Source organism: Antechinus flavipes, chromosome 3 (genome assembly GCF_016432865.1).
Source record: "Antechinus flavipes isolate AdamAnt ecotype Samford, QLD, Australia chromosome 3, AdamAnt_v2, whole genome shotgun sequence".
NCBI lineage: Eukaryota > Metazoa > Chordata > Mammalia > Dasyuromorphia > Dasyuridae > Antechinus > Antechinus flavipes.
Genome location: NC_067400.1, coordinates 143,674,925 through 143,699,552, shown reverse-complemented (window position 1 = coordinate 143,699,552; position 24,628 = coordinate 143,674,925). Strand labels below are relative to the sequence as shown.

The 24,628-nt window shown below is 31.8% G+C and overlaps 1 protein-coding gene across 3 annotated transcripts in view; it reads right to left on the bottom strand.

Annotated features, from left to right (window-relative positions):
• The window catches only part of LOC127553362 (glypican-5-like), a 75,987-nt gene that overhangs the window by 16,739 nt on the left and 34,620 nt on the right, over positions 1–24,628 (bottom strand). Inside the window, exon 2 of one of the 3 annotated variants that reach the window (XM_051984002.1) lies at positions 8,077–8,318. The exons of 1 other annotated variant lie outside the window; for it this stretch is intronic. In XM_051984002.1, coding sequence (XP_051839962.1) covers positions 8,251–8,318 — 68 coding nt within the window. In that variant the 3' untranslated portion in view covers positions 8,077–8,250. Of the gene's footprint in view, positions 1–8,076; positions 8,319–9,725; positions 9,953–24,628 lie in introns of those variants that run through there. One more of the 3 variants, XM_051984001.1, reaches the window with a different exon arrangement.

Below are 24,628 nucleotides of genomic sequence, written 5' to 3'. Positions count from 1 at the left end.
TTAAATGATGCCAGGATGTTAAGATTTGGAGGGAAAGATGTACATTCAAATTCTAGCTTTTGTCATCACTTACTAGCTGTATCAAGTTATATGGTTCAAAACATTTGTAGTAACAAGAAATTGCTATCCATATAGCTAATAATTAACCTTAAGACATCATTTTATTTCTATGGCATACTTTTTTGTAAAATAGATATAACATCTGCATTGGTCCAAGATTGGTTTGACTATCAAATTGTTTAAAGATTTAAAGATTTAGATAAATTTAAAATAAACAAAAAAGAAGCAAATAACCTGAATAAAATTTTAGAAAAGTTAAATATGATCAACCTCTGAAGATTTCATTTCTTAGATGTATGTAGCACCTTCTTTTCTTAAAAAAAAAAGTAGATCATATATTAAGGCTTACAAAAACCTCGCAAAAATGCAGAATAGCAGAAATATTGAATGAATCATTTACAGGTTACAATGTGATAAAAATATTTTAAATTAAGGATCACTGATAAAATGGTAAAAAAAAATGGAAACTAAATAAATTCATTCTAACCATGTAGGATAAATCAGAGAAACAGTAATTTTATTTTAAAATAATGATAAAAAAGAAACAGTATGTTAAAGTTTAGGGATGCAGTCAAAGCAGTTCATATGGGGAAATTTATAACTCTAAACCTGCTTATTAATGCTTTTTAAAATTAGAAAACCAAGTTAAAATTCTCAAACCCAAAAATAGAAGTCCTGAAAATCAAAGAAGTTAAAGTGGATACACATACATACATACACACAATGACTTAAATAAAATTCGAAGTTAGGGTTTGGGGAGGATAACTTATTAGCTAATTTGATTAAAGGAGAAAATTAAATTACCAACATCAAAAATGAAAATGGTCATTTCACAGCCAATAAAGAAAGGAATTCTATAAAAAAAAATTTAGAGAACAAATAATTCCAGTATTACAAATAGTGGAAAACAAAACAAAGCATTCTTTTAAATTTCTTCAGCTACAAACATGGTCTTAATACCTAAACGAGGGAGAGTTGAAATGCAGAAATCAAACTACATCAATATTTCTAATGAATACTGATGCAAAAATCTTAAATATTAGCAAGGAGATTACAGAAAAATATCATCAAAATTATATACTACAACCAGGTTAGGTTTCTAATAGGAATGCAAAACTGCTTCTTCAATATAAGGAAAATTATAAACATAATTGATCATCTTAATAGTCAATAGTTTTAATTGACCAACAAGAACTATAAAAGGTATGTGATTATTCCAATATATGGGAGAAAAAACAAGATACAATACACATTCCTATTTGCAAACACACATATTTGAAAATTTAGGAATAATATTTTTAAAGGCAGGAAGGGAAAAAGCCTAACAATATCAGATCTCAAAATGTACTATAAAGTATTAAAACACAAAGATATTTAATGTGAGTCAAGAAATAAAGAGGTTGATCACTGGAATGTATCAGATATGCTATCTACAGAAAAAAATATAATAACAGTGTTTGATTAAATCCAAAAACCCCTGTCACTGGAGCAAGAGCTTACTCTTCAACAAAACCTGTTGGGAAAACTGGAAAACAATCTAGTAGAAAGTAGGTTTAGATCAATATCTCTTACTACATACCACGATAAATTCTGAATGGCTACATGACAGACATCATAAACAAGTTAGAGGAGTAAGGAAAAATTTCTCTCAAATACATGGCTAAAATGAGAGTTCATGATCAAGCAAGAGTTAGAAAGGGTCATAGAAGGGATAAAAGAAAATATTAATTATACAAAATTATTTTTTGCATAAAAACATAATGCAGCTAAAATTAAATGAAAAGTAGGTAAATTGGAGGAGTTCTTTGCAGCAAGTTTTTTTCCAATTAAGTTCTCATTTCTAAAATATATAGGGATTGACTCCAATTTATAAAACTAACAATCATTCCCCAATTGATAGATGATCAAATGATATGAATAAGCAGTTTTCTGAGGAAAAAATACAATTATCAATAGACATGTGAAAAAGTGCTCTAAATTGCTAATAAATGGAGAATTCTCAATTAAAACTCAAATAAAAAAAAATTCTGAGGTTCCACCTCATACCTCTCGTTGTCAAAGTTAAGCCCAAAAAAGCCATAAATAAATCACAAATTTTGGGGGAACTGTGGAAAAATAAGAATATTAACACACTGTTGAGGAAGCTGTAAACTGATCCAATCATTTCGGAAATCAATTTGGAATTATTCCCCAAAGGCGTGTGTATTCCCTTTAACTCAGCAATATTATTACCAGGTTTATACTCAAAAGAACTAAACAAAACAGGAAAATGGCCCATGTATACAAAAATATTGATAGCAATTCTATTTACAGTAGCAAAGAACTGGAAACTGAAGGGATATCTATCAACATAGGTACAATTTAAAAAAGATATAGTAAATGAATTGTGATGGATTACATTATTGTGTTAAAAGACATGATAAAAGAAATTTCAGAGAAAGCAGTGAAAACTAGTGTGAACTGACAAACAGTAGCACAGTAGAGTGAGCAAAAACAAAAGAACAAATTATGCAATAACAGCAATAGAAAAAAGACAATTAATTTTGAAAGATTTAAGATTCCTCATAATGACCAAACACAATTTCAGAGGACTCATGATGAGAGAATCCATCTATCTCTTGGAGACAAGTGACTGATAGTATAGATTAGGTACATTTTTTTTTCAACATAGTTTTTTTTAACTATACTATTTGTTAAAGAGTATTTGTTTTTCTTGCTTTCTTGAGCAGAAGTGGGAAAGGTGAAAAAGATGAAAAAAGGCAGAAGTTTATTTGAAAATAATAAAATTCTAATTGTTTTATGTTTAAAAAAAGTTTTATGACGCATATAAATTCATATATCATTGCTAAATGCCATTATTACTGTGGGAAATTAGCTGACATCGTAGAATGCCAGGACTTCTTCAAGAAGACGCTTCTGCTTGAATTAAAACCTGGCTTCAGAAACTTACTATATGTGTGACCCTGAGCTGGTCACTTAATCTTGTTGCATCAGTTTCCTTATCTCTAAAATGAGCTATAGAAGAAAATGGAAAACCATTCTAATATATTTGTTAAGAAAACCTCACTTGAGATCACAAACTACTGAACAATTAAATTAGCATAATCCATATACTGACTACAAAAAGTCACAAATACACATACTTGAAAATATAGGAATAATTTTTAAAAGGTGGGAAAGAAAAAAGTCCAACAGCATCAGATCTCAAACTGTACTACAAAACACTAAAACACAAAACTATTTAATATAGATTGAGAAATAAAAAGTTAATCACTGAAACATACCAGATATGCAATCAGGACTATTTTTAAAAAAAACATTCTTTTACATTTCAATTCTGTTTAATTCAACGAGTATTTATTAAGTGCTTACTACTTACAATTGCTAGGTATTTGGAATACAAACTAAAAACAAAACCACAAAATTATCCTCTGCTTCAAGGGATGTACATTTTAGAGATTAACTTGGAAAAAGTAGAGAAGCTGAATAAGATATTTACATCTTCACTGAAAGTTTAAATTGGAAAGGTTAGAACCAATAGCAATGTTTGAACTCTTTAGTTTATTTGCCAAAAGCAGCCAATGGCAAAGTTTAAAAAAAAAGGTTGTGACAAAAATATAAGTATTGTTAATAGATAATGACCTTTTTTCTCTTTAATATCCACTATATAACATACAATTAAAGTATATTTGAAATTCTTTGTTCAATAAATTCCCAGTATAACTTACACACTCCAAAGTATATTAATAGTATCTCAAATGCACACATTGCTTTGAGATCTAAAAAGGATCTTCCTCACAACATTGTGAAACAAGACTGGTAGCTTATCTTTGATGTGATTCCTAAACTAACTTGCTGTCTTTAAAGATGCAAACTAGACAGTATAGAAGACTGATCTGACCATAACTTTCCAAAAATAAGTTAAGTTAAAATTCACATCATTTTGATTTTACAGATATGGAAACTGGAGCTTAGGCAGGGTTAGCTTAGAGTTGCTCATAGCTGCATAGCTAATAAATGCTGGAGTATGCAAGGGTTTCTACTATCTCACACTACTTTACTTCTCAATAATGATATAAATAAATGCCTTAGAATATTTTTTTACATTTTTTCAGACTCTCACAGTTTCATTGCTTATCAACTTTTTACCATCTACTATGTTCATTTGTATGTATAACACTTAACAAGAACCTCAAGTATTCATTTCCTTAGCTTTGAAATTAATGAGATAGCTATAAATAATATAGACCCAGAGTTTTGAGCATAGAGTAAAAATATTCTGAGGTCATTTTTAAAGAGCTCAATAAACTACTTATTTAAAATGGGGGCTGTGCATAACCATATACTAGCATTTCTAGTAATATTACAGATCCATTTTTTCTACTTTTATTCTGTACAAAGAATCATAGAATATAGAGTATAAAGGAACCTTAAAGCTCATCTAACTACTCTTAACTCATTATTTTACAGGTCAAGAGAAACTGAGATCCAATGTGACACTATGTCACCAAACTAGGATCTGAACTCAAATCGTCAAATTCTGAATCTTTCTCTTTCCATCATAACATGACATGTTTGGTTCAATAAAAATTATCCTCTCAAATCTGCATTTGCAAAATCACTCCTTTTGCAAATGCAAAGTTCTAATGAACAAAACTTTGAAATTAGACCTACATTCACTCAACCAGCATTTGTCAAATTCTACGGAAACATGCTCTGTGCTAAGTACCAGGGAATACCCAGATTAAAAATAAAACAGTCCCTCTTCAAAGAGTTTATATTCAAATGGAAGAGACAAATGAATATCATCATGCATGCATGCATATACACACGTATGTGTGTTAATAACTAGGCAAGACTTCAAGGAGAAAGTGGCACTGGAGGTAAGAATCAAAGGAATCCAAAGTTTCCAAGAGATCAAAGTGAAAAGGGGGTATATTCCAAGCATGGCAGGAAGAGGCAACGAGTGCAATGTTCCAGACCCAGGAGATGAAGTAACAGATGTGCAGAAAGCAAATACCATAATAGGTCTGTAACACAGAAGACCAATGTATAAAAAGCTCACAAAGAAAGATAAGGACCAGGCTGTGAAGAAATGTAAGAAAACTTTGTATTATTATACTTTAGGACAATAATATTGGCAACTGTGTGGAAGATGAATCCAGAACAGGAGCAGTACTTTTTATGAAAGTAAAAAACCTAGGAATCAAGCCCAGCAACTGGTGAATGGATGAACAAATCGTATTATATGAATGTAATATTGTTGCAAAATTAGAAATAATGGGATATGAATGAAGATAAACATAGAAAGACTTGTAAAACAGGATATAGAATAAAAGAATATCAAAAGATGACTCTATAGAGCAACATAAAGAAAAACAATAATAAAAAATATCAATTTTGATCAAGTCTGTGACTAATCTTGAGAGATCTGATTTTAGAGAATTGATGGTAAATCACATTTCTTCCCTCCCACTCCTTCCAAGAAAGGTCATGGACTAATATAACTACGCAATGACAGATATACATTTCTAATCATAGTCAATGTTTATACTGCTTAATGATATAGTTTTCTTACAAGGAAGAATTGTACTGCAATTGGGAGAAGAGAGAATATTTTCAGAAGCAATAGCTTCAATAATTTTTTTTTAAATCACAAGAAGAATGTAGAAAAAATTTGGGGAAGATTTTAGAGAAGAAAATTCATAAGAGGAATAGATAGATTTTGAAGAAGTTATTTTATGTATGAAGAGTAAATTTTAGAATAAGAGAAGGGGCTCATTTGTCAAAATGAGTTGATTAAGGGAAGATGCATTTATATACTGTTAATATAGTTATGTTCTATGCTTCAATTAAAAAATGACATTGTAAGTGGCTACTTAACTACTTAACTGTTAGTGAAGTTAAGTCAAGTAAGCATTATACAAAGTAGAAAAAAAATTTTAAAGCAGCTTCAAAGGGCAAAAAGCTAAGATAGTTGAAGTTGCTCCCTTTCACAGGAAAGGAGGAAACAATTTCCCTACAGGAGGAAAAATTAAAAATAGGTATAAAATACTGGTTTTTAATTTCTGACAAGTTAAGGAAGGGAGTGGGAGAAGATGTCTTAAGAAACAAGAGGCATAAACTTCTTGACTTCCAGTGTTTAAACAAGACAGAGTTTTAGATAAAAGAATTAATAAGTTAACTAAATATTTATTGATCACTGATTAATAAATGAACTAGCTTTCAGGGAAAAAAAAACTAAAGGGACTTTTTAAATACAAGAAAAAGAAGATGACTTCTTTAGTGGTACATCAAAGAATATATAACTCAAAGAAAGTTTCAAAGTATATTAGTACTATTTTTGTTTAGAGAAAAACAGGAGTCAGGCAAAATAATAAAACAACATGTTATAATTTCTGAGTGATTAAATTATAAAAATTGTACTTGTATATTTGTTTGGCTATATTTTCCATTTTGAGACTGGGGGACTGGAGTAATAGGTGTGAACTACACTAAATACACATACAGGAAATTCACACTGAACATAGCATAATTTGTAAAATACTGAGAGATTCATGTTCAAATCAACTCAAAGGGAGCACAATATCAAACAATTAGGAAAACATCACAAATGCCTACTTTGAAAAAAGGGAGCAAGCAAGGAGATAATAAAAAATGATACAAAGGAATTTTAAAATTCATGTGGAGAAACAAAGTTTTCGACTTTCATGGAAAATGATGAAAATTGGGGAACTGAAGAGTATCTAGCAAAATAGAGGTCAACTAAGCATAAAATCTATGTGGTGCTGATTATAAAGTAAAAAAGATCAGTGGAATAGACAAGGTGAGCAAGATACAAAAGTGAGCGACCATGACAAGCTAAGAATTTTTAATAAATGCAAGAACACAAATTACTGGTACAAGAACTTTTGGAAAAACTGAGAAGAGTTTGGCCAAAGGAATATATACCACACTATATTATAAAATAAGCTCGAAATCAAGTCACAACCTAAAAATAAGGTCATATCAAAAAAGAATTTAAAATTGAAAACCTGAAGTGTCATATGGTGCATTTCAAAGTTTGCAAAGCACTTTACAAGAGGTGACTTGTAAAGAAAGGGGGAGGGAAGAAGGGAAAGAGGAGGGAGAGAATATTCCCATATATAACAAAATATTCATTGTACTTTTGTTGAGAGGGGAAAATAACAGAAATAAAGTGAATGTCCATTGACTGAGGAATAACAAAACAAATTATTGTATTCAAACATAGATGAATATTGCTGCACAGCAAGAAATGGAATGATGAGGAATTCAGGTAAACACAGGAAGATATTTATTGACAGACAGATTAAAGAAAATCAGGAATACATTATAACAATGACTATAATAATAAATGAAAGTAATATTAAAAAGGGAGGAAAACCCAAATTAATTTCAATAGACAATCTGAATCCTGAGGTAGTACAAGTAACAAAAGAAACATTCCTTTTAGAATAGGGGGTGGTGGGTGGCTAAAAGGGCTAAAATCTAAATAACTTATCAGATACAATTGCTGCCATTTGTTCAATTAACTATTTTTTAAAGGGAAAGATCAATGGCAGGAAGTGTTATCAGAAAATAGCTATAAAAATAAAAGAAATACAACTTTCTTCTTTTAAAGTTAGAAAACAATCATATGCTTCTTTTCTTATCCCCCTAAAATCTTTATTAAAACAGTCTACTTAGCTGAGACTGCCTTGAAAATATATGAAATCGGTTAGGCTTTCACAATTTCCCATTGTGGACAACCTCTTTTCATTTATAAATTGCCTAAAATGTCCTTCTTGGTCCAACTTATGTGTTTTATCCCTTCATGGAGATACCCCTAGGTTTATGGAAATAAGTTTTAGTTTATAAAATCTATGCCTATTGAGTGTAAACTTCAGTGGATCTTAGTATGTGAGCAAAACTTCTAGACAAGTCAACAAGCATTTATTAAGTGTCTACTATGTACCAAGCATTGTGCAAAAACAAACAAAAAGCATCCCTGCCTTTAAGGAGATCATAATTTAATGAAAAAGCCAGCATGCAAACACAGGGGCCTGCTGTGTTTATTGCTGATTTCAATCAGCACCAGGTCATTTGAAAACAGGAGCATCTTCAAGGAATTTGTCCTCAAGGACTTCACAACAGTAATTGACACTTTCAGCAAACATAAATTCTTCTTTTTTATGCTTTGATATTATTCAAAGGATCATTGAACAAAATGATCTTTGCAGTTGCAACTGTCAGGATTCCTAAAAAAACAAAACAACAACAAAAAAAAAACCTAAGAGTTAAAAAAAATGCATCACAATTTGTATTATACAGTAAAAATATAGTAATCTATTTACTACCTGACCTAGTGGACAGGTCAGTCATAATAAGGAAAACCTGGGTTTGAGTCCCATCTGACACATATCAGTTTAACATCTGCATGGCCAGGTGAATCTATAAATGGGAGTTTCAGGTTGTCTATTTTTCCAGATGAATTGACAATACCAAGAGTTTACCCATTCTATTTAAATAGGTTTACTGCTGCCATTAATCTAAATACCTTATGTTTTATTGTGTATGTTTTGTATAGTCTGGGCTTCCTATAAGAAGGTACATAACAGTTTCTGTTTTCATTAACTCTTAATCTGGTCATTTTTGGAATTCCATGTGAAAAAATTGGTTTGTCTTTAATGTGTAGTTGGGAGTAAATCCATTCTGAAAATTCATCTGATTGTTAACCTGTGACAATTTAGAACTGCATATTGAAGAATTGAAGACTTTTAAATGGTTCTTCAATTACAGACATTAAAATGGTTTTGTTTTCAGTTTTGTTGAACTCGAAATAGATGAATACATACATACATATATATATATATATATGTGTATGTATATATATACACACACATACACACACACACTCATACACACACACACATACACAACTTGTCTATATATTTCCATATATGTGTGTTTCTCCTCAGACGATTTAGACTTCCCTTGGCATTCACTCTTTTAACAAAATAGTGAAAAAAAGTTTGGAAAACAAACCAACTATTTGGCTCTTTATTTTGTTCATTGCTCTGGTTTATTCCTGTTGTCAAGACTGTCCAAAATAATATGGTGTGACACAGGCTCATGCTTTAAATGTTAAAAACTTATCAGATACAATTGCTGCCATTTGTTCAATTAACTATTTTTTAAAGGGAAAGATCAATGGCAGGAAGTGTTATCAGAAAATAGCTATAAAAATAAAAGAAATACAACTTTCTTCTTTTAAAGTTAGAAAACAATCATATGCTTCTTTTCTTATCCCCCTAAAATCTTTATTAAAACAGTCTACTTAGCTGAGACTGCCTTGAAAATATATGAAATCGGTTAGGCTTTCACAATTTCCCATTGTGGACAACCTCTTTTCATTTATAAATTGCCTAAAATGTCCTTCTTGGTCCAACTTATGTGTTTTATCCCTTCATGGAGATACCCCTAGGTTTATGGAAATAAGTTTTAGTTTATAAAATCTATGCCTATTGAGTGTAAACTTCAGTGGATCTTAGTATGTGAGCAAAACTTCTAGACAAGTCAACAAGCATTTATTAAGTGTCTACTATGTACCAAGCATTGTGCAAAAACAAACAAAAAGCATCCCTGCCTTTAAGGAGATCATAATTTAATGAAAAAGCCAGCATGCAAACACAGGGGCCTGCTGTGTTTATTGCTGATTTCAATCAGCACCAGGTCATTTGAAAACAGGAGCATCTTCAAGGAATTTGTCCTCAAGGACTTCACAACAGTAATTGACACTTTCAGCAAACATAAATTCTTCTTTTTTATGCTTTGATATTATTCAGAGGATCATTGAACAAAATGATCTTTGCAGTTGCAACTGTCAGGATTCCTAAAAAAACAAAACAACAACAAAAAAAACCTAAGAGTTAAAAAAAATGCATCACAATTTGTATTATACAGTAAAAATATAGTAATCTATTTACTACCTGACCTAGTGGACAGGTCAGTCATAATGAGGAAAACCTGGGTTTGAGTCCCATCTGACACATATCAGTTTAACATCTGCATGGCCAGGTGAATCTATAAATGGGAGTTTCAGGTTGTCTATTTTTCCAGATGAATTGACAATACCAAGAGTTTACCCATTCTATTTAAATAGGTTTACTGCTGCCATTAATCTAAATACCTTATGTTTTATTGTGTATGTTTTGTATAGTCTGGGCTTCCTATAAGAAGGTACATAACAGTTTCTGTTTTCATTAACTCTTAATCTGGTCATTTTTGGAATTCCATGTGAAAAAATTGGTTTGTCTTTAATGTGTAGTTGGGAGTAAATCCATTCTGAAAATTCATCTGATTGTTAACCTGTGACAATTTAGAACTGCATATTGAAGAATTGAAGACTTTTAAATGGTTCTTCAATTACAGACATTAAAATGGTTTTGTTTTCAGTTTTGTTGAACTCGAAATAGATGAATACATACATACATATATATATATGTGTATGTATATATATACACACACATACACACACACACACATACACACACACACACACATACACAACTTGTCTATATATTTCCATATATGTGTGTTTCTCCTCAGACGATTTAGACTTCCCTTGGCATTCACTCTTTTAACAAAATAGTGAAAAAAAGTTTGGAAAACAAACCAACTATTTGGCTCTTTATTTTGTTCATTGCTCTGGTTTATTCCTGTTGTCAAGACTGTCCAAAATAATATGGTGTGACACAGGCTCATGCTTTAAATGTTAAAAACTAATTACATACATGTATTTGTATTTTTGTTTCTTGACATGAGCAAGGTACTCACCAAAGGAAAAAAGTATCAATATTGTGTCTACAAAATATGACAACATTCCAACAAAAAGATTAACAAAAATTTAAAAAAACTCTCTAAGATTTTTTTTATACAACATCTATTTGTTCTTTAGTCTTACTTAAGAGCTGATTTTTAAATTTAAAACAAATACAAAATAGGAAAAGAAAAAAGCATTTTCATATGCACAACATAACTTAAGAGATTTAAAATATAAAGCAATAAATTTTCACTTTAAGAAAACCTATATATTAAATACTATCTATTATGTTCAGAGTTGTCCATCTTTTCTTTGTTTCCTGGTAGGTTTTGTTCTATTCTCTAATGTACATTCTTTATTCCATTCTCCTCCCTTCCTCTACTTCCTCCCAAAAGGCTACTGAGCATAGATGTATGTGTTTATGTGTAGACATATATAAATCCATGCTAACTTGTTATAGACATACATACATATATAAATAAATATACAAAATATATTATACACCTTTTTTAAAGTTCTACTAATTCTTTTGGGGCAAGTAACCACTCTATATTACTCTTTGGGACGGGAGAGTTTCAGTATCCTCCTCTGAAGATAAACTCTGGTCTTCTCTATTCCCACAGTAACTTTCTGTAGTTGGATTATTCTTCCTTTGCCTGCTCATTTCTTTTTTTTTTTTTTTCAATAGTGGTTAGTTACAGCCATCACCTCTAGTCCTGTAGTGTGGGAATGGCATGTTTGGTCTCGGGTCCTCCTTCAGTTCTCCCCTGTGGAACAAAAACCAGGAACTTTTCTCCTGTAAGCACTCACAGCCAGCACAGTCCCTGCTTCACTCACTGGACCAGCAGAAGTTCCCTCAGTCTTCTCCCACATAGACACTCAACTCCCGAGGCTGACTGAGAAGTGAAAATTCCTGTGGCTAGGGCTACTTCCCAAGTGAGTTAGCCCCAGGGCTTGCTGCATGCTGTTTCAGTGGAACTAGCCTTCAGATACACCTCATAGGACCCTAAACCTCCCATTTTTTTTTTCTGCTTTTCTCCAGTTGTCCCAGAAGGACCATTATTCTAAATAATGGTCTCCAACTCTTGCTTATTTTTACCAGTTCTACATTCATCCTAAGGCACTCTTTGGTCTTGTTTGTGGGGGAAATCTAAAGAGCTTGGAATTTTCCTAATCTACATCTTCCTATAATCCTCTCCAAGAGCTAATTTAAAAAAATACACACACACACACACACACACACACACACACACACACACTCACTCTCTCTCTCTCTCTCTCTCTCTCTCTCTCTCTCTCTCTCTCTCTTACATTTGAAGGTAGGAAAACAAAATAAAAAAGAAGAGATAGAACTTCTCACCTAATGATTAAGCACTATAGCAGAAGTAGAACAATTTATTTCAACCAAATAACAAGTCAGTTATGAAAAAGCTCTACTTTCTTCTTCAGTAATAAAGCTAAATCATGAGAAGCTACATATTGGATCTTAAAAAGGAAAAACTAGAGTAATGATGCTTCAATGATTGGCTACACTGAAATAAGTAGAAATTCTTGCTATTTCAATTAGAGATCTAATAAAATAACCTGGGGCAAGTAACTTCACTTTCATGGCCCTCAGTCTCCCCATTTAGAAAAACAAGGCTTGGTACTATGTGATCTTTAATATCTCTTCCAGTTGGGAATTCATGATCTTTTGATCCTTCCAAATTGGCCAGTCATCCAGTTTTTAATTTTCTATGCTAAATGAAGAAGCATCACAGAAAATTTTTTATCAGGATATCTGATGAATTATTCAGATGGAGTATGGTCCCATAGAGAAATGACATTTTGCCATTATAAATCAAATGTCAAACTCCCTCAAATTCAGACCTAGGTCCCACTATTTCTATTCTCATTTCCCAAGATATACTTATATTCAAGCTGCCAGAGCTAAAATTCGCTGTAATTTTGCTAGGGAAGTGGGGAAAACTAGTGGCCAATTCTACCATTCTACTGAGATTGGCAACTTCTTTGCAACTGAGCTTTTGCATACATAAAATAAAATGAATAAAGTTAAAAAGGAAATCAATTAAATTTTTAAAAGTTTGTGGACTCTAGATTAAGAACCCCTGAACATGCTGTTGTATATAAGTTATATATAACTTAAGAAAGGAAGATCTGGAAGATGAATCAGAGTAGTCAGAGAAAGTTATAAGGAGAGATTAACGTAAAGAACAGGTAGAATTGAGGCAAGTAAATAGTATAGAGAAGGGAATAAGCATTTACAATTTCTAATATATACTAAGAAGTTGTTTTACAAATATCTCATTTGATCTTTACAACAATCCTGTGAGATAAATTCTACTATTATCCCCATTTTATAACTTGCCCAGGGTCACAGAAATAATAAGTATCTGAGACTAGTTTTAAATTCAGATCTTTCTAACACAGGTCAAACTCTCTAGCCATTGTGCCACCAGATTTTTCCAGGAGAAAGAAAAACATTTCAGGAATGGAAGGAAAATTTGAATGAAAAGCATAAGTAAAAGATTTAGAAATGAACATGGCTTATAAGACAGCAAAGATGGTAGTGAATATAAGTACCAGGCCTAAAAGAGGGAAAATATCTTTCTTCCTGAGTTTAAATCTGGTCTCAGAGATTTACCAGTTATGTGTCCCCTTGTCAAGTCCCTTGATCCTGTTTACTTCAGTTCCTTATCAGTAAAATGAGCTGGAGAAGGAAACAGCAATCCACTCCAGTATCTTTGCCAAGAAAATCCGAAAAGGGGTCATAGAGAATTGGACAGGACTGAACAATAACAACAATAACAAAAAGACAAGTCATTTGGGAATGCACATATGGCTTTAGTATGATTTTTATCTGGAACATCGTTGGCTTTTTGTTTTGTTTTGTTTATGTAGGATGTTGGAAGAGGCTAGAGAGAGCTAAAATAAGAAAATATTTTAGAGATCCAGGAAAAGCAGGAAACAAAGTAATAAAGCATAAGAAAATAGATTTTTAGATGAAAAGAAACTTAAGGGCTATCTGTTTTAAATGTCCTATTTTCAAAATTAAGCCTCAAATAGATGAAATTCTTTTTTTAAGTCATTCAAGGATTAAATAGAAAAGTCAAGATTTGAACCTCAGTCCTCTGATTCCAAATCCAATGTTCTTTCCACTATACCACACAAATAAGAGCAATGCTGCAATAAGTGCAGCCTTTTAAAATGATTTATCTGATTTGACTGTACAGGAGGAGAAGAAAACATAAGGAATCTGAGACTCAGAGATGTTAGCCATACACCTGGGGGATCAATGGCAGGATGTGAATCCAGGTATTCCTAACTTCAGTTCTAGCCCTTCATCCATGGACTCTAAGGGGTGAATTAGAGTTATATTTCAAAAGAAAAAGATAAGTTGGATTTGTTCACTGCAGAAACAGAAAGATAACTACAAGATTACAAGCCTGAGAACACAGAGAGAAGATAATTATAATAACATCAATGGATGAACCAGGGCTAAAATCAAAGTTCACTTATCAATGAGAGCTATGAGGAGGGGAAAAAAAAGAGTCAACATCCCAGTAAACCCTTAAAACAGGAATTGTTACTTTTCTTTTTCTTCCTACGTATTCTCAGTTGCAAATAATAGCCACTTAACAGGTGGTTATTGAATTTCTTAAAATTAAGCAAAGGAAATTATAAAAAAGGAAACACATATATGAGGATAAGTGTTGATCAGTAATACCAAATCCAGGGAAGGGGACATATCAAGAAAATGGTGATGAACTATGATATGCCAGAGAAAGGTCAAGAAAAAAGAAGGCTGAAAAAAACAATTTTATTCAGAAAGGAGGACATAATCGTTAACCTTTGATTAAACCCTGTTATTGAGGTTGCCCTAGTATCAATAATCTCCCATTCCTTTGAAATCCCACAATATCTTCACCTTTAACTCTTATTACAGTTTCTTATTACAGAATCTTTAATTCTGCCAGTACAAGAACAAGTAGAAAAATCATGTCACATGATGGCACACAGTTAGAAATAAACATTTACCAAACAGAAATGTCTAATCTTGAAAAAGTGATAATTAAAAAGAAAAGCAAGAGGGATCTACCAAACCAAAATGGTTACATAGGGAGCTCTCTGATGAGAGCACATCTTAAAATTACATATTAAAAATGAGGAGCATATAACCCAAGGATAAATATAAACGAATATAAATCTGTTAACAGTAGGGTTAGCAAGATTATAATTCAGAATAATTCAACTCAGCTAACTTTTCTGTATGTGTCCCAAGTACATCCAAATACTGACTACTTTTCCCCAAATGACTAAAACACGAGTACAATTAGACATTTGGAGATGTTCCCAGTATTCCACTTCCTTTGAGACTGTCCCTGATATATAAAATGATTGTGTCAGGAGGAGATGAAAGCTAGGAGGATTAGGAAGCCTGCCAATGGCTAACATATCTAAAATAGAATTAATCTTCTCTAAATCTTACCCCGCCCCTTGCCAAATTTCTTTATTTCTATCAAGAGTACCAGTATTCTTCTAATAAAAAGGTTCTTAACCTTGGAATTATCCTGAACTATATCCTCACTCTTCTCTACTCCCATCTCACTAGCACCCCCCCCAATATCAAATTAGTTTCCACAACTTGCCAGTTCTGTTTCCTTAACATTTTTCATATTCATTCCATTTTCTTTCATTTATGACCATCATTGTAGCTAAAAAGCTTTTGTTTTTATCTAAGATTTTTAAACTAGCCTACAAATTAGTATCTCTGTTTTCAGTTTCCTTTTCTAATCCTTGCTCCAAAGAGCTGACAAAATATTCTTTCTAAAGCACAGAATCAACTATGTCATTTCCTCATTTGAGAATCTTCAGTGGCTTTCTATTGCCTCTAGGATAAAATATAAACTATTCAGCTTGGCATTTAAAGCCCTCATAATCTTACTCTAGCATAACTTTCCAAATTTATTTCCCACTACTCCCTTAATATTGCAGCCAAACTGTCGTTTCTGCTGTTCTCCAACCTCAGCATTCTATCATCCACCTTCATGTCTTTGCAAAAGGCATGCCTAGAAAACACTCTTCCAATTTCATCTCATGTGCCATTTCCCATGATAAACCTCTTCTGATTCCCCTAATTGTGAATTCTCATTCATTCTCTCTCTCTCTCTCTCTCTCTCTCTCTCTCTCTCACACACACACACACACACACACACACACACACATTCTCTCTCTTCCTCCTCCTCCTCCCTCCTTCTTCTCCTCTTTCTTTCTCCTCTCTCCAATCTCTCTCTCTCCCCCCTCAAATCATCACACATGTATATGTTTACAAACTATATTTAGTCCTGTTGTTCTATCTGCTAATCAAGTTGTATCAAGGTTGCTGTCAGTGAGTCTTTGGAAAATGAAGTCACAGCCCTATACTTTACAGGGCTTTTGTTTCATAGTAAAATTTGGAATCATTAAATATACTACACAGATGAAATGGGAGCATGTAGGGGAAAAAATGTAGTAATCATGAGGAAGTAGGATTCAACAAAAACAAGTCTTTCCAAATTTATTTCATTTTTTAAAATAGTTATTATATTGGTATCAGAGAAATACCACAAACAATATGTCTTGGTTTGAGCATGGCTTTTGATAGAGCACTACATGACATTCTTATGGACAAGATGTGGACTAGACAATAATATGGTTAGATATATTCACAATTCTTTGAATGACTATAACCGAAATGATGATTAAGGAATCAATGACAACTTCAAGAGAGGTATCTGAGGTATTTTAAGGACTTTGATTAAATAAAATTAATAAGATAGTGACAATGTAGTGGATAAAGACATTAATAAAAGTCTTGGTTGACACAAAACCAAAAAATAATAATATGAGGGATGATAGAATCAAGATCCAAAATTATATTGGCAGATAGAAACAATAATCTGGAACCAAGAAAATAAAATTTAACAGGGATAGTAAATATATTATCCTGCATTTATAGTTTTAAAAATCAATCATATAAGTACAGAATAGAGAGAACAGTCTTGACAGTCATTCAAATAAAAAATATTAGAGGGTTTTAATTGATTGCAAAATAAATGTGCATCAACAATATGATGTGACTACTTTTAAAAAGCAAGAATAGCCATCTTAATGTACATTAATAGAAGTGTAATGTTCAGATCGATCCAAACATTTCTAAGTATCTAGTATGTGCAAGGTACTGATTCAGACACAACAGATGCAAATTAGTTATTAAGCACATCCTAAACAAATGGTACCACATTAGCAGCTAGGGATACAAAGATAAAAAAACAACAACAACCCTGTACAACCAATTCTACTTTGGATATGTAGCATAGTATAAAAGGAAGAATGCTAGGTTTTGGAATAAGGAGGAGCCTTGGTTGAAATTTCCCTCCCACCAATTATTATTATATGACCTTGGACAAGTTATTATTTAGCCTTTCTTAGGAATCACTATCTTTATTTTAAAAATTTGAAAGCTGAAGTGGATAATTTTCACAGATTTTTCTATTTCTAAAAAAAGTTAATTCAATTCTTACAACAAAATGGTAGGGTGCCAATTTGTGCTAGTAACAAATTCACCTGGACCATCACCATATAAAAATTAGCCAGATACATTAGGATCACTGGAGTAAAACAAGACTCAATATGAAACAAGGCTTATTAGAACTCTAATATATCTTGTGATCCTGTTCCATAAAATAAATGAAAGCACACACAATGTTACATATTGCTCTTTTTTAAAGTTAAGAAGTTATCATATAAAACATTAGGTACTGTAAGATCACAGTGTGAGCCCAAAATGATTCAGAAAGAGAAAAATGAAACATAGGTGATTTGGTACCTTTAAATATAATACATTCTATGGATTTCCAACCCTAATTCAATCATCATAATATATGGCAGCAGCTCCATTCATGTACTCCTTTTCCCTGGGCTTCTTTAGCAAGAAAGAACATAAATAGATGCTACTTCCATGATCTCTTTCCCCACTTCTATAGTGTCTTAAAGTTTACCTCCTGCCAACACTCCTAATTGTTACTGACTCTAAATTTATATTTTTACCTCTCCTGTCAACGTGATACATCAGAGTTGGAAGTATCCATTATTGAGGTCATTCAATCCAATCCTTATAAAATATGTATAATATATAACATAACATTAATCTCTTTCATCTACAAAATCCAAGACAAGTTATTATCCTAGCATCTATCAAGAAGAAGCTCACTACCTTTCAAATCAGGACATTGTATTCTTGAACAACTTTAATTGTACAGAAAAACTTGGCAACTCCAAGATAAAAAAATGTTTCTAGCTTCTACCCACTGATCTTTGTTCTATCTTCTACAGCATAGGAGAACAAGTCTAACTCTCTTGTGGAGGAGAATCCTTCAAATATTTAAATACAATGGGAATCTTTCAGACAAAATATCCCAAGCAACTCCAATCATTCTGCATAGGCTCGGGTTCTGAGTCTCCTTCCCCTGGCTATGTTCCTAAAGTTTTATGTTCAGAACCAAACTCAATACTCCATCACATGCCATCACCATGGAATACAATGGGGATATCACCTTCTTTATACTGAATGTTGGTAACCTGGTACAATGAAACAAGTGTTGCATTTGACGTCAGGGAACCTGAATTAGTATATCAACTTTACCAATGAATGAGAATGTGCAACCTTGTCCAAGACACTTAAACTGTCTGGATTTGAGATTTCTTATGTATAAAATGCTCAAATATTTAAATGAACAAAGATAGTAAAGTTTGTTTTTACTATATCAAATGAAGATACTCAAATAAAAACTAATTAGTAAATGTAAGAAATCAAATATGACTGGAACGTGTATATAAGATAAATATTGTTTGGCAAGGATCAGAGTATCTTCTTGCATTCAAAACAATAATTTCACTGCAAAATTACTGAGTAAATTTCTTCAGACTAGCAATTGTTTTCCTGATTGCTAGATAATATATCAAGTTTTTAATTTCTGATGATTTAAGAGTATGCCTAAAAGTTCCAGTTACAAAATATTTTTCCAATTCATATCTAGCCTTTAATTACTGAATGAATATTTCCTCAGTCAATCTGAGACCTGAGAAATACCTTGGCTTAAAAAGGTCAAGGTCTTCCACTGTATCTGAGGAAATCCCCAAACACTTTGACTGGACTCTGATGATTCTAGAAGAGTAAGACTGATGACTTTGCAGAATTTTGCCTCATTTAAATCCAGTTCACATTAGAATAGGTAATGAAGAAACCAAATTATCACTCTTTGCAGATGATATGATGGTATACTTAAAGAACCCTAGAGAATCAACTAAAACCTACTAGAAACAATTCACAACTTAGCAAAGTTGCATGCTACAAAATACCACCATAATTTTTATAAATTACCAATAAAGTCCAATAGCAAGAGATACAATGAAAAATCATATTTAAAATAACTGTAAATAATATAAAATATTTGGGAATTCTACCTGCCATGGTAAAATCAGGAACTATATGAACCCAATTACAAAACACTTTCCACACAAATAGAGTCAGATATAATCAACTGGAAAAATATCAAGCACTCATGGGTAGGCTGAGCAAATATAATAAAAATTATATTTAAAAATGCTACCTAAATTAATCTATTTATTCAGTGCCACACCAATCAAACTCCCAAGAAATAATTACAAAGTTCATCTAGAAGAATAAAAGATCAAGAATTTCAAGGGAATTAATGAAAAAAATACAAATGAAGGAAGCCTAGCTTTACCAGACCTAAAACTATATTATAAAGCAGCGTTCATTCAAAACCATTTGGTGCTGGCTAAGAAATCTGATCAGTTGATCAGTGGAAATGAATGGAAGGAATTGAACCCCCAAAAAGTTGATTTCAAGTCAACCCCATAACTATTTTGACTTTCTCAAAAAAAGATATTAGTAACAACCATTACATAACTTTGCCATAGTTAAATTATAAGTTTAAGCCCTGTATATCTTATCATGCCTTATCCTATAAGGTCACAAAACAAAATAGTCAACAACTATAGCAATCTAGTGTTTGGTAAACCTAAAGACTCCAGTTTTGGGGATAAAAACTCACTATTTGACAAAAACTTCTGGAAACATTCAGAGAACTATTTTTTTAATAACTGATTAATAACTGGGCAGAGAACATTACATTTACTCCTGTTAAGTTTTTTTTTTAATCTTGTTTCTCTCCTCTAACAAATTCTGTGCAAATTTGTGTCATTCTCAGATTGGATAAGTATGCTTTTTATCTAAGAGATTGACAAAATTGCTTAGTATAATGAGACCAAGGATAGTCATTTGCAAAGTACTGGAGAGCGCTATCAAAAAAGTCAGCAACATGTTAATTAACCATCCTTGGTATGGCTATTCAACCAGCTGTTTAAATCTATCTCAAACTGTACTATCAACTAGTCTATATTTCAATTTCTTAATCAAAGGATAACAAATATCTTTTTCATCTCCAGGTATACTGTATGTATAAAAATCCCCCAGTCTTTTAGCTTTCCAATATGATGAAAAAGAACATATTAGTAGAAGGAAGATAACCTGTTTTGGTAAACACTTGCTATTCTCTGAGAGATCATTTTTTAAAATTCTCATAAACCATCTGTTTAATAATAAAGCACCCTAATCTGTACCCTTTAATGCAACTTTCTTGCCCTTTTTGAAAATCAGCAAATTTTCTACTTCATTCAATTCCTAATCAAATTTTCACAAACAAATCCATTACTGATAAACATTTCAACAAAATGATTACTCAGTGAAAGAAATGTGTTGTAATGGATAAAGAGCTAGCCTTAAAAGCAGAAAGACCTGCATTCAAATCCTACCTCTTACATTTACTATGTGAGCCTAGGGTAGGTTAGTGCTCTAGGCCAAAAATCTAGGATCAAACTCAACTATAAAGGGAGAAGAGAGTAGACACCAGATCATGCATAAGGATCCTTGTGGCCACATACTGACTTAGAAAACTACATATCAACATGATATTCTCTTGTATTTTTATTTATTTTCTTAAATGTTTCCCAATCACATTTTAATCTGGTTCCCTCCAGAACTCTGAAATATTGCCTGTGCAACCCATATGTTTGACTCCTATGTTCTAGGCAATTCTCAAACAGTAGAATAAGGAAGAAAATGCAAAGTAACTTAGAGAGTTTCCTTATAGCAAGTTCCCAAAAGAAACTTTCTATAGTTTTCCTATAGAAAGTTCCCTATATCAGTGAGACCATAGTTCTAGTCTCTATCCCTACTTTATGCATAGACTTTTTTGAAATAAAAAATGAACTACTTCTATATCTCACTAATAAGATGAATTCCACAGAGTGTGTAATGTTTTTGAAACAATGCTCAAAATTCTACCAAAACCAATCCAAATTAATGAACAAAATGACATTTTCTCCAAACATTCAAATGAGTCAGTATGCTCACCAGTTGCTGCTTCCAGTGATGCAAATCACAATCCATCTATATCTGTCTATCCTCTGCAAACCTTTTCCACATCATCTTATAAGTTTCCAGATATACAAGCATATGTTAAGTTCTCCTTTTATGCTAGCCACAATGTTTTGAATACTTTCCTTGAGTGCCTCATAGAACCAAAATAGCAACAGATCAATGGGTTGTCTATCAATTATGATTCACTCTCATCATGGAACTTGTCCTTATTCTGCCGATTTATGACTCCTTTTATTCATTTTTTCCCCTGAGTTCACGTATAGAATGAGATGCTTTTTGATAACAAGAGAGAGTAATTCTCACTTTCAATTCTCCAAAGATTATACCATTCTATGATTCTTCTTCATATAATAATACCAGAAGAGCATTGCTATTAAAAAGGTGAATCTTAATTTAAAAAAAAGTTTGACATCGTTGAAATAATTTTACAATTTCCCAAAGGGAATTCAGCTTCCTTCCTCACCTATTCAATTCTGAACCCAACTCCTACAACATTTTCAGAGTCTATCCAACAAATGTATTAATATTGATGGATGAGTTCTATAAGTTGCCCATTCAGTATACCATAATGTGAATAACATATATTTTTTATCTACTTAGTTCTTCCTATATAGTTTGGATGAGTAATTATCTATTTTGTCTGTAAGATTGAAAGGTTTCAGGGACTTGCTGCAATCAGCACAATTTATCTGTGTGCAGGAGGAAGGATTTGTGTCTTTCCCAACTCACAGGATGTAATCACAGATGAGGATGTCTTAATCATTAACCTTGTTAACATATTAACACTCCATCACCTGTGATTACATCCTGTAACTATCACCTGAGTTGGGGAGGGGAGTGAATCAAATCCTTTCTCCTTTACATTTGTAAGTAGAAATATCATGAAGACATATAATTTGTAGTCAATCTCTCCTTGACTCAGACTCTGTACTGGATATCTTCTATTTATAATGAAGAACAGTTTTGGTGAGCATATACCCATCTATTTTTGGTTCACTTGATATTAATGAGCAGAAGGTCAAATATTATTGCTCTTATATCACTCAAGGAAATTTCATATAATTTTGACAAGTCCATGAAATCCTTCTTGAAGGAGAACATTTAAGGTTGTGTTTTGCTTTTTTGAATCATTTTAACATATTTAAGAAATATTATATTAAGAAACACATTATATCCTCTCCATCTTTCAGTCAATTATGTGAAGTAAAGAAAGATTTGGTCTCATGTGAAATATCATTTACAAAAGCATACCTACTTTTTTCTAATATCTTTATCATGGATATCATTAATATTAATAATGAATAGATTTCTTATAAAATTTGTATACAATTGAGAAAGTAGGTTTATAGATTGACAGTTACTAATATTCTCTCAGGCTCAATTTTGGGGAATAAATAAAGGTCTCTTAGTTCTCTAGTTTCAAATACCTTGAGAACCAATCCCTTAGTACCTCAAAACAGTGGATTCTCCAGCATGGCCCTCCAGTTACTTTTCTCATCTTTGCTTGTTTTAAAAGCCACGTTCATTCCTTTCTTGTAATATCAAAGGGCAAATGTTATGGCTCTACTTTTTATGATGAAAAAAGATTGTAATTAAAAAAAACAATAAAACAAAATAGAACTTTTACAGGTCCATTCATTCTTCCATTTGTTGCTTTCCATTGAATTCTGACTTTAAATGCCCTTGGGATGACTTTGCTTATTTGTTTCTCTTAATTTCTGAACTGGCTTTTCCTTCTTAAAATTTAAGTTATACAAGTTAAAATCTTCTGAAAATTTTGCAAATTTATATTCTCACCGAATGAGGCCTTTTGACTACACAACTCTCTACCCAAGAAGTGAAACAAGGGTTTTATAACAAAGGCAGTTTTTAAGGATATTTTGTTCTCTTAATTAAAGCAATTGATTTATAACAGATTTTTGTAAAATTGTAATAATCAGTGTCCTTTCTTCCATCCATTTCTCAACATTAATAATTTGCTTAAACATGTCAGGTTATAGTTTTGGTTACAAATAATTTTCTTTTTGCTCATTTTTATTCTTTTAACTTTGTATTAATCTTGGACTTTTTTCTAATAAGTTGATAATCTGATTATAAATATACAGACAGATGATTCAGGAATTATTCCCACAACATAAGTAAAAAGTAGTTTCCTATTCTTTGAAATATGATACATTTCCTCTTTTTGTAGTATTACTCAATACTTTTTATGTCTAATGCCTAATGATTCTTTTCTTATAAAGTATTCATGACACATAGGTATTCCTTATCCTTAATATTTTCCAAGTAAATTTTACTATCCTTCCTAATAACTATCTATCCAATAATTATGTGCTAACAACTTCTACATAAAGCCTTTCTTGATACCCATACGCTGATAATGCTAAACCCCCCAAAATTTTACCTTAAATTTATTTTGGAAATGTTTTTATATACAGATATGTATATATCTATTTCATATTAACATTTATAAATATAAATATATATATATATATACATATATATATATATATATATATATATAGTCTCTTCCAATAGAATATTAGTTCCTTGAAATTTTGCCTTTATATACCTAGCAACAACCATAGTGCCTCCTAGATTATAGGTACTTAATAAATGCATATTGATTGATTGATTTGATCTGGAGGATTTTATGAAATTCTTTGTAGGAATTCCTCTACATATTTCTTCTCTGCAACATATAGAAGTACATAAACTAAAAATATTTTCATTATGTTCCTTTTCCAAAAATATATCATGAGCATAACAATATGAAATGACCAAATGTCCCATGAAATTGTGTTTCTTACTGCCATTGGACAACAACAACTTCCTAATTGAATTTTGGTTTTGTTGTAAAGAGAGAGTATCAAAATTAGTATGATTCAGTTCTTCTGGTAAAATTATCTTTGAACAAGGACATTTAGAATATTATTAGCTAACTAAAAGTTTTACAAACATTCTAAAAACTGTGATTCTTAATGGAAAATAGCCTGTTGAAATCAGGTATAAAAGTAAGTTCAAGACCTGGAGAGACTGAATCAATGAACTATTTAATTTTTTTTACTATATACAAACTCTCAGCAAGGATATATATTGATAGGTAGAGATCTTCAGGTTCTTGCCCATAAGAACATATTCAGGTCAATGACAATAACAGCACTCAACAGAAGAGATTCTATTTGACCCAAAGATCTATGGATCTTAAAATTGCTTTCTATCAGATTTACCAAAAAGCA